This window comes from Dama dama, chromosome 32, assembly GCF_033118175.1.
Source record: "Dama dama isolate Ldn47 chromosome 32, ASM3311817v1, whole genome shotgun sequence".
In the NCBI taxonomy this organism is placed as follows: domain Eukaryota; kingdom Metazoa; phylum Chordata; class Mammalia; order Artiodactyla; family Cervidae; genus Dama; species Dama dama.
In genome coordinates this window covers 22,863,160-22,877,108 of record NC_083712.1, presented here as the reverse complement: position 1 = coordinate 22,877,108, position 13,949 = coordinate 22,863,160, and the positions used below count along the sequence as shown (strand labels likewise).

The window sequence follows — 13,949 nt, the reverse complement described above, 5'->3', positions numbered from 1 at the left end:
TTGCCTGGGAAATCCCATGGACAGAGAAGCTTGGTGGGCCCCAGTTCACGGGGTCACGAGTTGGACACGACTGAGCATGCACACACCTGCACCGCACCAAATGTAAGCAGTCTTCACTATGTACCTTTTTCAGTTCAGCTCAGTCATGTCTGACTCTTTGCAACCCCATGGACTGCAGCACGCCAGGCCTCCCTGTCCATCACCAACTCCAGGAGTTTACTCAGACTCATATCCATTGAGTCGGTAATGCCATCCAACCATCTCATCCTCTCTCGTCCTGTTCTCCTCCCACTTTCAATCTTTCCCAGCATCTGGGTCTTTTCAAATGAGTCAGTTCTTCACATCAGGTGGCCAAAGTACTGGAGTTTCAGCTTCAGCATCAGTCCTTCCAATGAATATACAGGACTGATTTCCTTTAGGATGGACTGGTTAGATCTCCTTGCAGTCCAAGGGACTCTCAAGAGTCTTCTCCAACACCACAGTTCAAAAGTATCAATTCTTCAGCACTTAGCTTTCTTTTTATGGTCCAACTCTTCACATTCATACAAGACCACTGGAAAAACCACAGCTTTGACTAGACAGACCTTTGTGTACCTTGTTAGCAGTCAGTTATAGTTGCCTTCTGGAGAAGGAAACGGCAACCCATTCTAGTATTCTTGCCTGGAGAATCCTGTGGACAGAGGAGCCTGGTGGGCTGCCGTCTATGGAGTCGCCCAGAGTCAGACACGACTGAAGTGACTTAGCATGCATGCGTGCATTGGAGAAGGAGATGGCAACCCACTCTAATATTCTTGCTTGGAGAATCCCAGGGACGGGAGCCTCTTAGATTGCTGTCTGTGGGGTTGTACAGAGTTGGACACGACTAAAGTGACTTAGCAGCAGCAACAGCAGTATACTTGCCTTCAAGATTGAAATGCAGGAATAAATTTTGTTGTTACAGCTAGCAGATGGTCATTAAGATTGTTGGAGTCAATAAACTGAAAATTGTTCTTGACCTTAGTAATTCTAGAAATATTAGCAGTGTTGATACTCCTATTGGAAAACCACTGCACTTACTCATCTTCTGTGTACATGGAGAATGCTATATTAAAATGTGAGGTCTGAAACAAGCCTCAAGAAAAAAATGTACACTTTTTATTTCCCTGAAGTAATGTTTCTTATTTGCTTGGCTCCTAGGTGCCTGACAGTTAAGCGATGGGGAGGCACTTGGCCTCGCTTCTGCTTCTGCTGCGCCTCCTCCAGCATTTCGGAGATGGTGATGGAAGCGGAACGCTGGAACAGACGCCCTTGCAGTTCACACATTTCCAGTACAACGTCACAGTGCATGAAAACTCGGCAGCGAAAACCTACGTGGGGCATCCCGTAAAGATGGGTATTTACATGACAAATCCACTGTGGGAGTTAAGGTACAAAATCATCTCAGGAGACAATGAAAACCTGTTCAAAGCCGAAGAATACGTTCTTGGAGACTTTTGCTTTCTAAGAATAAGGACCAAAGGAGGAAATACAGCTATTCTCAACAGAGAAGTGAAGGACCATTACACGTTGATTGTCAAAGCAGTAGAAAAAAATACGAACGCTGAAGCACGGACCAAGGTCAGGGTGCAAGTGCTGGATACAAATGACCTGAGACCCCTGTTCTCCCCCACCTCTTACAGTGTATCTCTGCCTGAAAACACAGCCATAAGGACCAGTATCGCCAGAGTCAGCGCCACGGATGCAGACATAGGCACCAATGGGGAGTTTTACTACAGTTTCAAAGACCGAACAGACATGTTTGCCATCCACCCCACCAGTGGCACGGTCGTTTTAACCGGCAGACTTGACTACTCAGAGACCAGTGTCTACGAGATGGAGATTCTGGCTGTGGACCGCGGCATGAAGTTGTACGGTAGCAGCGGCATCAGCAGCATGGCCAAGCTCACGGTTCACGTGGAGCAGGCCAACGCGTGTGCCCCCGTGATCACAGCCGTGACCTTGTCACCGTCCGAACTGGACAGGGACCCTACGTACGCCATCGTGACCGTGGAGGACTGTGATCAGGGCACCAACGGGGAGGTGGCTTCTTTAAGCATCGTGGCGGGAGACCTCCTTCAGCAGTTCAGGACAGTGAGGGCCTCTCCAGGGAGCAAAGAATACAAGCTCAAAGCCGCTGCTGGCACCATCGACTGGGAGAGTCATCCTTTCGGCTACAACCTGACGCTCCAGGCGAAAGACAAAGGAACTCCTCCCCAGTTCTCTTCTGTGAAAGTGATCCATGTGATTTCGCCCCGGTTCAAAGCGGGGCCTGTCAGGTTCGAGAAGGAGGTTTACAGAGCAGAAGTCAGCGAATTCGCTCCTCCCCACACCCCCGTGGTCATGGTAAAAGCCACGCCTAGCTATCCTCATTTGAAGTATGTTTTTAAAAGCACGCCTGGCAAAGCTAAATTCAGCCTGAATCACAACACTGGTCTCATTTCCATCTTAGAACCCCTGAAAAGACAGCAGGCGTCCCATTTTGAACTCGAAGTCACCACAAGCGACAGAAAAGCCTCGACCAGAGTCCTGGTCAAAGTCTTGAGTGCCAACAGTCACCCTCCAGAATTTACCCAGACAGCCTACAAAGCATCTTTTGATGAGAACGTGCCCATTGGGACTACGGTCATGAGTGTGAGCGCTGTAGACCCGGATGAGGGTGAGAACGGGTACGTGACTTACAGCATTGCGAACTTAAATCACGTGCCGTTCGTCATTAACCATTTCACAGGCGCTGTGAGTACTTCAGAAAACTTGGACTATGAGCTGATGCCACGGGTTTACACTCTGAGGGTTCGGGCGTCAGACTGGGGCTCGCCCTACCGCCGGGAGGTTGAGATCCTTGCTACCCTTACTCTCAATAACTTGAATGACAACACACCCCTGTTCGAGAAGATAAATTGTGAAGGAACCATTCCCAGGGATCTGGGCGTCGGGGAGCAGATCACTACCGTCTCTGCTATCGATGCGGATGAACTTCAGTTGGTGCGATACCAGATCGAGGCTGGAAATGAACTGGACTTGTTCAGCTTGAACCCCAACTCCGGGGTACTGTCATTAAAGCAGTCGCTGATGGATGGCTTAGGGGCCAAGGCGTCATTTCACAGCTTGAGAATCACGGCTACAGATGGAGAGAATTTTGCCACCCCGTTATACATCAACATGACCGTGGCTGCCCTTCGCAAGCCAGTCAGCCTGCAGTGTGAGGAGACGGGTGTGGCCAAAATGCTGGCGGAGAAACTCCTGCAGGCGAACAAGCTGAACAACCAGGGAGAGGTCGAGGATGTCTTCTTTGATTCCCACTCTGTCAATGCTCACGCGCCCCAGTTCAGAAGTACTCTTCCAGCTGGGATCCAGGTCAAGGAAAACCAGCCTGTGGGTTCCAGCCTGCTTTTCATGAATGCTACTGATCTCGACACGGGCTTCAACGGGAAGCTGGTCTACGCTGTTTCCGGAGGAAATGAGGATAGCTGCTTCATTATGGACATGGAAATGGGGATGCTCAAAATCCTGTCTCCCCTCGACCGTGAGACAACAGACAGGTACACCCTGAACATCACAGTGTCTGACCTGGGCCTGCCACAGAGGGCTGCGTGGCATCTGCTGGAGATCCGAGTCCTGGACGCCAACGATAATCCACCTGAATTTTTACAGGAGAGCTACTTTGTCGAAGTGAGTGAAGACAAAGAGATAAATAGTGAAATCATCCAGGTGGAAGCCACAGATAAAGACCTGGGGCCAAACGGACATGTGAGGTACTCTGTTCTCACGGACACGGACAAGTTCTCAATCGACAGCGTGACTGGAGTAGTTAAAATCCTGAACCCCTTGGACCGTGAGGAGCAGCACGTGCATTACTTAAAGATTGAAGCCAGGGATCAAGCCAGGGAAGAGCCCCAGCTGGTCTCCACCGTGATTCTCAAAGTCTCCTTAGAGGATGTGAATGACAACCCGCCCAAGTTTATTCCCCCTAACTACCGCGTGAAGGTTCGAGAGGACCTTCCAGAAGGGACCATAATCATGTGGTTAGAGGCCCACGACCCTGATTTGGGTCAGTCTAGTCAAGTGAGGTACAGTCTCCTGGACCACGGAGAAGGAAACTTTGATGTGGATAAGCTCAGCGGAGCCGTGAGAATCATCCAGCAGCTGGACTTCGAGAAGAAGCAGGTATATAATCTCACGGTGAGGGCCAAAGACAAAGGGAAACCCATCTCTCTGTCTTCCACTTGCTACATTGAAGTTGAGGTCATCGACGTGAATGAGAACCTCCACCCACCGGTGTTTCCCAGCTTTGTGGAAAAGGGTGCGGTGAAGGAAAACGCCCCTATTGGTTCTTCAGTCATGAAGGTGTCTGCTCGTGATGAGGACGTGGGAAGAGATGGGGAGGTCCACTACTCCATCCGAGATGGCTCTGGCATTGGCGTTTTCAGAATAGATGAAGAAACAGGTGAGTGTGTTGTCTTTATGCTGACTTGCTCTAACCTCTCATTTCTCTCTAAACTAAATGCACCCCATGTTGACTCCTTCACAGTTCCCCTTTGGCCTCTGGTAGGGCTCAATGCACATCCATGCTTTTTGTCATGTTCCATGTGTCTTTGTGTAGTATGGAACCAGCGGAACCTGAATTGAAATCATGACCACTGATCCTGATCTCCAGGTTTGTTCTGTATTTTATCAAAAGCATCCCTGTGATTTTTCTGTAACTCTTGAGAGGCCCTTCCGAAGTTTTTCCAGCTGGTGCAGGTGCAGACACAGGCGATCTCTCCGCTTCCTAGCATGCTCTTCAGACATTATTGCACACTTGCAAATAAGGGCGCCTACGGAGAGAAGACCGAGTGTACTTTCTCTAGGTTTTGTTTTAAGGGCAGATGTAGGCTCTGGAATGTGGAGTTGAAGGGACCTGGCTTTGAATCGTGGCTCTTTCAGCTGTTAATTTGATGGTCTTGGACAAATTGATTATCCTCTTAAAGTTGACTTCCTCTACCTATAAGATGGGAGCACTCCAATTTATTGAAAAATTTATGTGGGGATAAAGTGAAATAACGTATTAGAGTCTGTTATTTAGTATCTTTTGGAAGTGGTGGCAATGCTCTGTTATGATATCCTTCCTCCTAGAATGAGGCCCTTAAAACAACATCTGGGGCAGCTGATTTATGCTAGAGTATATATTTATTATTTTGCATTTTGTACATACCTCTAATTTAACTGCTTTTCATGGATTTTATAGTTATATGTCAGTCTCCCCTGCTGGCGTGTGAACCATGTTATTAGTTTGCTGGGGCAGCCATAACAAAGGTCTGCCACAGACGGGGTGCTTAAACAACAGAAATGTATTTTTTCACAGTTGCGGAGGCTGCAAGTCAAAGATCAAGGCATTGGCAGAGTAGGTTTCTCCCGAGTCCTCTCTCCTTGGCTTGGAGTTGACCATCTTCCCCTGTGATATCACATGATCCTCTCTATTTATGTCTGTGTCCTCATCTCTTTGTATGAGGGACCGCCCCTTCATTTTAAGTTCGTTTTAACTCGTTTATCTCATTTGGGGCCCTGTCTCTAAGGACAGTCATGTTTCGAGGTACTGGGGATTTAGGACTTGGACACATAAATTTTGGGAGATACAATTCATCGCAAAACTACCTTTAAGGACAGGCTTTTAGCGCATGTATTTTCTATCCTCAGCACCCACCAGATATTGCCTGATGGTAAATCACATGGTAAAAGATTGACTGAGTAAATTAAAGATTGTTTTTGTTTTGAATGTCCTGCCTTCTGAAACTGTTGGGGAAATAGAAGGAAACTGGGTAACCCCAGCAGTCATCAGCCATAGACGGGATTCGGTTTGTTGATTAATCTCACTGCTATTTCCTTTACGAATATGTCCATTCTAAAAGGCATGTTTTTTCTTATTGTTTTAAACCTTCAAGTTTTTATTCAGTAACACCTCAAATAAGTTCTTCAGTCGGTACCCACCCCAGTATGCAGTTCCATGTCTCATAGGTGTACAGCTCAGGAAAAAATGTAATTATTGTCCTAGAAATAAGTGATTTCAGAGGTTACACAATTTTTAACGTGTTTTTGTTTACTCAGAGGATTCTTTCTCTAGTGAATTATATACCTCTAGTATGTGGTATAGATCTGCAGACTACATGCCACTCATCTAAAATACCTGTAATGGTTTAATTCAAGAGAAAATAGCATTGCCAACAGCAGTTAGTAATCACCCACCTGAAGAGTAGAATGGATCTTTTCCCTTATCGTACTCTCTGATATGAATTAGTTTTCAGGTACAATGGCAACAGAGAAAAATACCCAGAATTTAGTAACTGAAGCTGAAAGTATGAAGTGTTTTTATGAATTTCATAAGGACAATTTTTCCTACTTATTTTTTTCTTTTCCAAGGTGGGCTTTGAACGCCTTGAAAGAGAACTGTCACAGTTGAAAGATGGAAAATAGAAACAAAATCTTAATTTACATTTCCTTTATGTCTTAAATTATGTGAGCACTTCCTTTTGGGTTTTTTTGTTTCAAGTTGAGAAGAGTATTTCTAATGTTGCTTTTTAAAGACCTATTTAGAAACTAGCATTTTTGGTCTATAAAGTGAAGAGACTGGAATATTCTTACTCTCGGGCGTGGGCAGATAGGGGAGAGGGTGTGCAGCCTACCAGCTCAACAGGGCAGCATCCTGAAATAATTTTAGTCGTTTTCAAGCTGAATGGCAGTGCCAGGCTTCCCAGGTGGTAATTTAGTGAGAGGCCGGACATGGGTTGGGATTATGGGCACTGGGTTAGGAAAGTGTATGATCAGCTGTTAGGCATTGGTGGTACAAAGATTGAGATTTAAAGGTGAGAGAAAAATTGGATATTTCTAGGTCATCTTTTTCTATAGTCCTTCCGTTACAGAGGAAAATACAGCAGATTTATGTTTATATGCTTTTTGAAGTTGCGTAAAGGTGATATAATAGTTCTTATGCATTTCCCTGGTATATGTTGCAAGAAATTTTCTTTTTGACAGTAGGATTATCAGCCCAAGTTTTTTTTACAGAGATCTCCAGCAAGACATCTGGTATTATGGTGTCAAATTCCTTCATGATAAGTCAATATGTTTGTGCTATAGAAATCCTAAAATTAGATATGCCACTTTTTTGTTTGGGTTTTGTCTCACTGATTTTGAGGGCAGGTTGGGAGTGTGGGGAGGTGCCTGGCAGATGAGGAAAAATAGGGGTAGTTCTGAAACAGCAGTGGGTACCCCCTCGGACAAGGCAGGCAAACTCCAGCATGAGTTAGGGCTGGCCTGGCCCAGGTCGAGTCATTAGCATCTTTCTAGAAGGCCAGTATGGGCTTACCTGGTGACTAAAGAATCTGCCTGCAGTGTAGGAGACCCAGTTCAGTCCCTGGCTTGGGATGATCCCCTGAAGAAGGAAATGGCAACCCACTCCAGTATTCTTGCCTGAAGAATCCCATGGATCGAGGAGCCTGGTGGGCTTCAGTCCATGGGGTCCTGAAGAATCAGACAAAGAGAACTTAAGTCTCTGCTCCTTGCCCATTTCTGCTGAACTCTCACCTTCTTCTCTAGTGATGCCTTTCACACGGGGCTGATGGCCGTGGGCCTGTTCAGAGCTGCTGTGATTGTGAAGACCACGAACCTGCCCGCCTTATTGTCTCTTTGCTTCTTGCCTTTGACTTAACTTTAAACTACATGGTTGGCTGAATATGATAAAACCGAGTTTTTGTGGTGTTTTACCTATTTCAGTATTGTTACATAGGGATATCATTTGTATGCTTCTCATAGAATAGAGGACATATTCAGCTGTCTGAATTTAGTTCTTACTATTTTAAAGATCCTCCCTTTTCCCTTAAACAAAAAACCTGCTTAAACTTGAAACATCCCCTGACAAGTTTTTTGTGTTTTTGAAATGGAAATTCTGTGGACTACCTAAAATATGTAGTTGAGTGAACAGCCCTGTCTGCTCTGGGTGTTGTGCATATTTTGCTAATTGGCTTTGCAGGGAGGTAACACATACTTGCAGTGGAGGGGTGACAGTCATTTGACTCATCAGTTAATCTCTCACTGTGTCATATGCTTTTTCCTGGAGAGGCTTCTGGGTGTTAGTGAACCATTCTGACAAATCCAAGCCCACATGATTGCGGTTTGGAAGTGTTGAGTGTTGGGCGAAACATTTGGAAAGTCCGCCGTTAGAGAGTCAATCTCTAGTACTCTACAAAGATTCTCCTTCTCCCCTTTTTGTCTCCTTAAAATCTGCAGTGAGGACTGTAAAGTAGGTTTAACAGAAATGTTAGAGGAGTAGGTATCTTGGAAACATGTGTAATTTCACATTTCGGTTTTTATTTGCCCTACTTTATACTTCTTAGCATTCACCCCATTCTCACTTCTAGTACGTTCCTGGTTGCTCTGTCAGCAGCTTCCAAGTTGAGCAGAGTAATCTTAGGGCTTCCTCCTGGAGATTTGTGGAATTAATTCAGCTTAGTATTCTTGGCTGGTGAGGACCGAACCGAGTTAATTATTACTTGAGCACCAATAAAACGTTGTGAGTCTTTGCTCATTTTTAAAATAGGGTATGATTTTTAAAACTAGCAAAATGCTTGGCCAAAAGGTTTACTTTTAAGATTGTTGATAGGACCTCATATTGAAGCAGTGTTTAGTTGAGCCCTGTTCCACCCGTGTCTGTATTGTCATGAATGTCTTTTATGTGTGTTTTCCCTTCTGTCTGGAGCGCTTCAGTTGGGCTGTTACTGTAATGCAACCCAGTAAGAGTGTTTCCCCCTTCTGACTCTACGTATTTGGGGAGACCGTGTTTTTCACTAAGATAAAAGCAAATTTCTGAACTTCTTAGTGCTGTTAGAATACCAATTGTGGTTTCAGGATTGAAATTTACATTCCAGTGAAAAGACTTGGAATGAATTAACATGGAAGTACAGCTGTTTGCAACGGGATAAATCATCATTCATGAATTACGGGAGGGAGAGTAAGGACTACGTCTTTCTCAAGAGAACCCAGCTACAGTGTCATTCCAGGGGAGCGTTACTGCACCATTCTTAGGTCTGGAGACTGGCTTAGGGGACGAAGGAGCAACATGTTAGCCCGGTGGAAACAGAAGGCAATTCCAGTCCAGGCTCACCTTATTGTTGACTTTAGTGAGGAGGGAGAATGCCTCTGGGGATTCGGTCTGGTTTGGCAGAGCTCTTGAGTGTTTTCATTATGATTTTAATTTATTCACTCAAGTTTAAAAAAGACCTTTTCCCAACTTAAAAGTAGGATATTCTGCATACAGCCAGGGACCCATGATTTTTCCTATGGCCACTTCTCTCGCGACAGAAAGTAGCGTGTAGAGGAGGAAGGAAGGCTATTAATGGGCTCAACCATGGGGACTGAAAAGCCTGTAAGAGTGGCTGAGGGCTGGGCGTTTCCTCGAAGTGTGATCTCCTGGGGTGGGACCAGTTACGCCGCTCGGAGCTGGTCTAGAATTGCTGGCCGCAGGAACTAAAATAGGGACTGGTGGGAGGCCCCAAGGGAGTGAAGAAATGTGCTGGTGAAAGGCCTTTTGTGTTGCCATCTCCTCCCTTGAGTGGCCGCAGCTGCTTTCCATCCTGCTGTTTCTTTTTGTTCTCCTCCTCAGAAAGTTGAGGAGAAAGGAAACTGGTTTCAGAGCCCCAGTGAGACCGAAAGGGGGGCTCTGTGACTCTTGAGTCAAAGGATGGAGGGCATGGTAGTCATTTCTGCTGGGGTGGGGAATCCTCTGGTGAGCCAAGAGGGTTTTAAGGTGAAAACAGGATCTCATTAGAAATCCAAAGGGAACTCCATTTTGGTGTTGTTTTTTTTTTCACTTAAAATTAAATTTATTTATTTTTAATTAAAGGATAATTGCATACAGTATTGTGTTGCTTTCTGCCGTACATCAGCCTGAATCAGCCACAGGCACACATGTGTCCCCTCCCTCTTGAACATCCCTCCTACCTCCCACGCCATCCCAGTCCTCTAGGTTGTTACAGAGCCCTGGTTTGAGTTCCCTGAGTTATACGGCACATTCCCATTGGCTGTGTGTTTTACATATGGGAATGTGTGTTTCCCATGCTCGGGAACAGGGGCTCAGCTTTCCTTCAGTTATTTGTATATTTAATGAGTTGATGCTTTAGGCGCCCAGGACGGTGGCCGGAGGAGGGGGCGGGATATAGCACCCTGAGCCCCGTGGTTCCGGGTGGTGTCCTGTGGCTGGGCAGCACGTGGTGAAGGCGTGCCGTGCCCTGATTCAATCCTGCGTCGTGGTGTGTGAGAGCCAGCACCCGCAGGGGACAGGCTGGAACCACTTGGAGGGTGCTCTCCGGCCTCAAGCCTTTGGTGAAAGTGACAGTCGTGACCATGGACATTGTGGTAATAATGAACCAAAGATACTCACTGAGGTCACAGCCAGTGCTGCTCTGAGTCCTCTATGTGTGTGAACTTGTTTAATCCTCACGACTGCAGCTCACACTTGTCTCGCAGCTGAGACGTCCCTGGTGCCTCAGACGGTGAAAGCGTCTGCCTACAATTGGGGAGACCCAGGTTCCATCCCTGGGTGGGGAAGATCCCCTGAGGAAGGAAATGGCACCCCACTCCAGTACTCTTGCCTGGAAAATCCCATGGACGGAGGAGCCTGGTAGGCTACAGTCCACGGGGTCACAAAGAGTCAGACATGACTTCACTTTTACTTTCACAACTACCAGATAGTTACTCTTATCCCTCTGTTACCTATGAGGAAACATTCAGAAGTTAAATAACTTGCCTAAAACCACCTGGGACTTCCTGGGTGACTCACTAGTAAAGCATCTGCCTGTGATATAGGAGACACGGGTTCAATCACTGGGTCAGGAAGATCCCCTGGAGAAGGAAATGGCAACCCACTCCAGTACTCTTGCCTGGAGAATCCCATGGACGGAGGAGCCTAGTGATCTGCAGTCCATGGCGTCGCAGAGTTGGACGCAACTGAACACGAAAGACCACTTGAGTGCTAAGTGGCAGGATTAGGGGGTATGTGCACGGGAACCCTGCACTGAATTGCCGTCACTCAAGAGTGGTCTCGCCACGCCATCTGTGCTCGTCGTGTCCAACTCTTTGCGACCGCCATGGACTGTAGCCCACCAGCCTCCTCTGTCCATGGCATTCTCTGGAGGGAGCCCATATAAAAACCACCAGTTGAGTAGGATTCTGGGCTGAATGGGGCTGGGCTGGGCTGTTCGCTTCAATCCTAAATTTGAAGCTTGGTCTTGAAAGGAGTATTGACTCGGAGACTCTCCTTCCTTCATTTTTATTCTCAGAATGATGTACGGCTCTTTGGCACATTTAGTAGAACAGAGTTTCAGCGTTACGAGGTGGTGGCATTTAAACACTTTAAGAAGGTTGCACTGAAGTGATCAGTATCGGGGGACTCGTGCTGAATATAGACGGTAGTGAGCTTTGCTGGCTAGTGGCGGTGGACAGGTATCTCACCTGTGTTTGCAGTTGTGACAGTATCACCTTCCCATGAATAAAAATGCTGCCAGCCTGCCTGAACTGTGTTGAACGTTAATTGAAGCCTCTTCTCAGGGAAACATTGTTTTAGCTGGCTGTTGGGGTCCTGGCTGACCTTTAAAACCAGTTTAACCCACACAGCAGCTGGAGCCGGCTTAATGCGCACTTCCTCTTTGAATGGAGCTCCTCCTGTCATTGTCGTCTTGCGTTGTCCTCCTCGGCGCCCTGGCCTCAGCTGGTATCCTCGCCACCATGAGCTGTGTGGCAAGATGCCCTAATGAACCTGTTCTCCTCCCCAGCCCTCTTGGCAGGGAATCGCCTTTATGTTCTGAGCGTGCTGAAGAGCTGAGTGTTCGTACTTTGAGTGGCCTGTGTGTCTAAAGATTTAATAGCACATTCACATCCAGGCTGTTCTTTCCATGTTGCCTGCCTTGCCCAATTATGAAAATTGAGTAGATCTTGAAACTCTTAGTTGTTTGCTCAGGTTGGATGTTTTTTTTTCCTTAACCATTTAGTTGCTGTTGTTTTGACTTTGTGGATTATTTTCATTCACAAGCCTGGGTTGGTCAAGTTTTGAATTATCTATTAGTTTGTATTTTGTGTGCTGCTTTGCTTCGCAGCTACCTTCATAGCATTTAGTTTTTTAAAAAACCAAACGTATTGGCGTATATAGTGCATGATCCCCATGCAGGACCCAATGCCACGAAGCACAGCCTTTCATGTCTTTGTTACTGAGAATAAATGGGCTTGGAAAGATTGTTATTCAAGGGCACATGAGGAACTTGTTGAGCTGGCAGTTATCCAGTTTAACAGCTGTGATAAAAGTGGAGGAAAGTATTCACATATATACTTCAAGGGCCAGTCTTATCAATTAACTTGCCTTGGGAATTGAAGTATGCCATCTCCTCTCGGAATGTCTGCAGTCGTATTTAACCTGTTTCATTGCTAGGCCTCCATGTAGCTGACTAAACTGACCTGTTGAAAGAGATTCTGTAGAGGTATCTATTTATTTTATACTGGGGGAAGTCTACCAAATGTGGTCTTTTTAATTTTAGCCTAGTTGATTTTTGCTTTTCTTTCTTTTTTTATTTTTTGATAAAGTTACCCAGCTACTTTCTGTGATTTCTTGACTCCTTTCTAATTTGAGCCAGTTTAGCCATATTGTACTCTTACTTTCTTCATCTTTATCACCATTGACATGTAATTGTAGTTAATATTCATTGAGTTCTTTACCTGGTGGCCCAGATGGCAAAGAATCTGCCTGCCATGCAGGAGACCTGAGTTCGATCCCTGGGTCGGGAAGATCCCCTGGAGGGGGCCATGGCAGCCCACTCCAGTATTCTCACCTGGAGAATCCCAAGGACAGAGGAGCGTGGCGGTCTCCAGGCCATGCGATTGCAAAGAGTCCAACATGACTGAGCTTAGAACTAACTTAACGGCACTGTGTACTAGCCCAGTTTTAAGCTCTTTATTTTATTGTCTCATTCAGTTCAGTTCAGTCGCTCAGTCGTGTCCGACTCTTTGCGACTCCATGGACTGCAGCATGCCAAGCCTCCCTGTCCATCACCAACTCCCAGAGTCTACCCAAACTCATGTCCATTGAGTCGTGATGCCATCCAACCATCTCATCCTCTGTTGGCCCCTTCTCCTCCTGTCTTCAGTCTTTCCCAGCATCAGGGTATTTTCAAATGAGTCAGCTCTTCACATGATGTGGCCGAAGTATTGGAGTTTCAGCTTCAACATCAGTCTTTCCAGTGAACACTCAGGACTGATCTCCTTTCCGATGGACTGGCTGGATCTCCTTGCAGTCCAAGGGACTCTCAAGAGTCTTCTCCAACACCACAGTTCAAAAGCACCAATTCTTCAGCGTTCAGCTTTCTTTATAGTCCAGCTCTCACATCCATACATGACTACTGGAAAAACCGTAGCCTTGACTGAACGGACCTTTGTTAAAGTAATGTCTCTGCTTTTTAATATGCTGTCTAGGTTGGTCATAACTTTCCTTCCAAGGAGTAAGCATCTTTTAATTTCATGGCTGCAGTCACCATCTGCAGTGATTTTGGAGCTCCCCAAAATAAAGTAAGCCACTGTTTCCAGTGTTTCCCCATCTATTTGCCATGAAGTGATGGGGCTGGATGCCATGATCTTAGTTTTCTGAATGTTGAGCTTTAAGCCAACTTCTTCACTCTCCTCTTTCACTTTCATCAAAGGGCTCTCTAGTTCTTCACTTTCTGCCATAAGGGTGGTGTTATCTGCATATCTGAGGTTATTGATATTTCTCCGGCAATCTTGATTCCAGCTTGTGCTTCCTCCAGCCCAGTGTTTTTCATGATGTACTCTGCATGTGAGTTAAATAAGCAGGGTGACAATATACAGCCTTGACGTACTCCTTATTGTCTCATTAGATCATAATCATAATTCATGAGTAGAAATAG

At 46.0% G+C, this 13,949-nt stretch overlaps 1 protein-coding gene across 5 annotated transcripts in view; it reads left to right on the top strand.

Moving 5' to 3' along the window:
* Nucleotides 1–13,949, top strand: part of FAT1 (FAT atypical cadherin 1) — a 125,094-nt gene that overhangs the window by 14,594 nt on the left and 96,551 nt on the right. For all 5 annotated transcript variants that reach the window (XR_009691637.1, XM_061134766.1, XM_061134763.1 and 2 more), the window contains one exon: nucleotides 1,177–4,462. Coding sequence is in view for 4 of the 5 variants with exons in the window: in XM_061134766.1 (XP_060990749.1) it covers nucleotides 1,195–4,462 (3,268 nt within the window). In the remaining variant the exon portion in view is untranslated. The remainder of the gene's footprint in view (nucleotides 1–1,176; nucleotides 4,463–13,949) is intronic.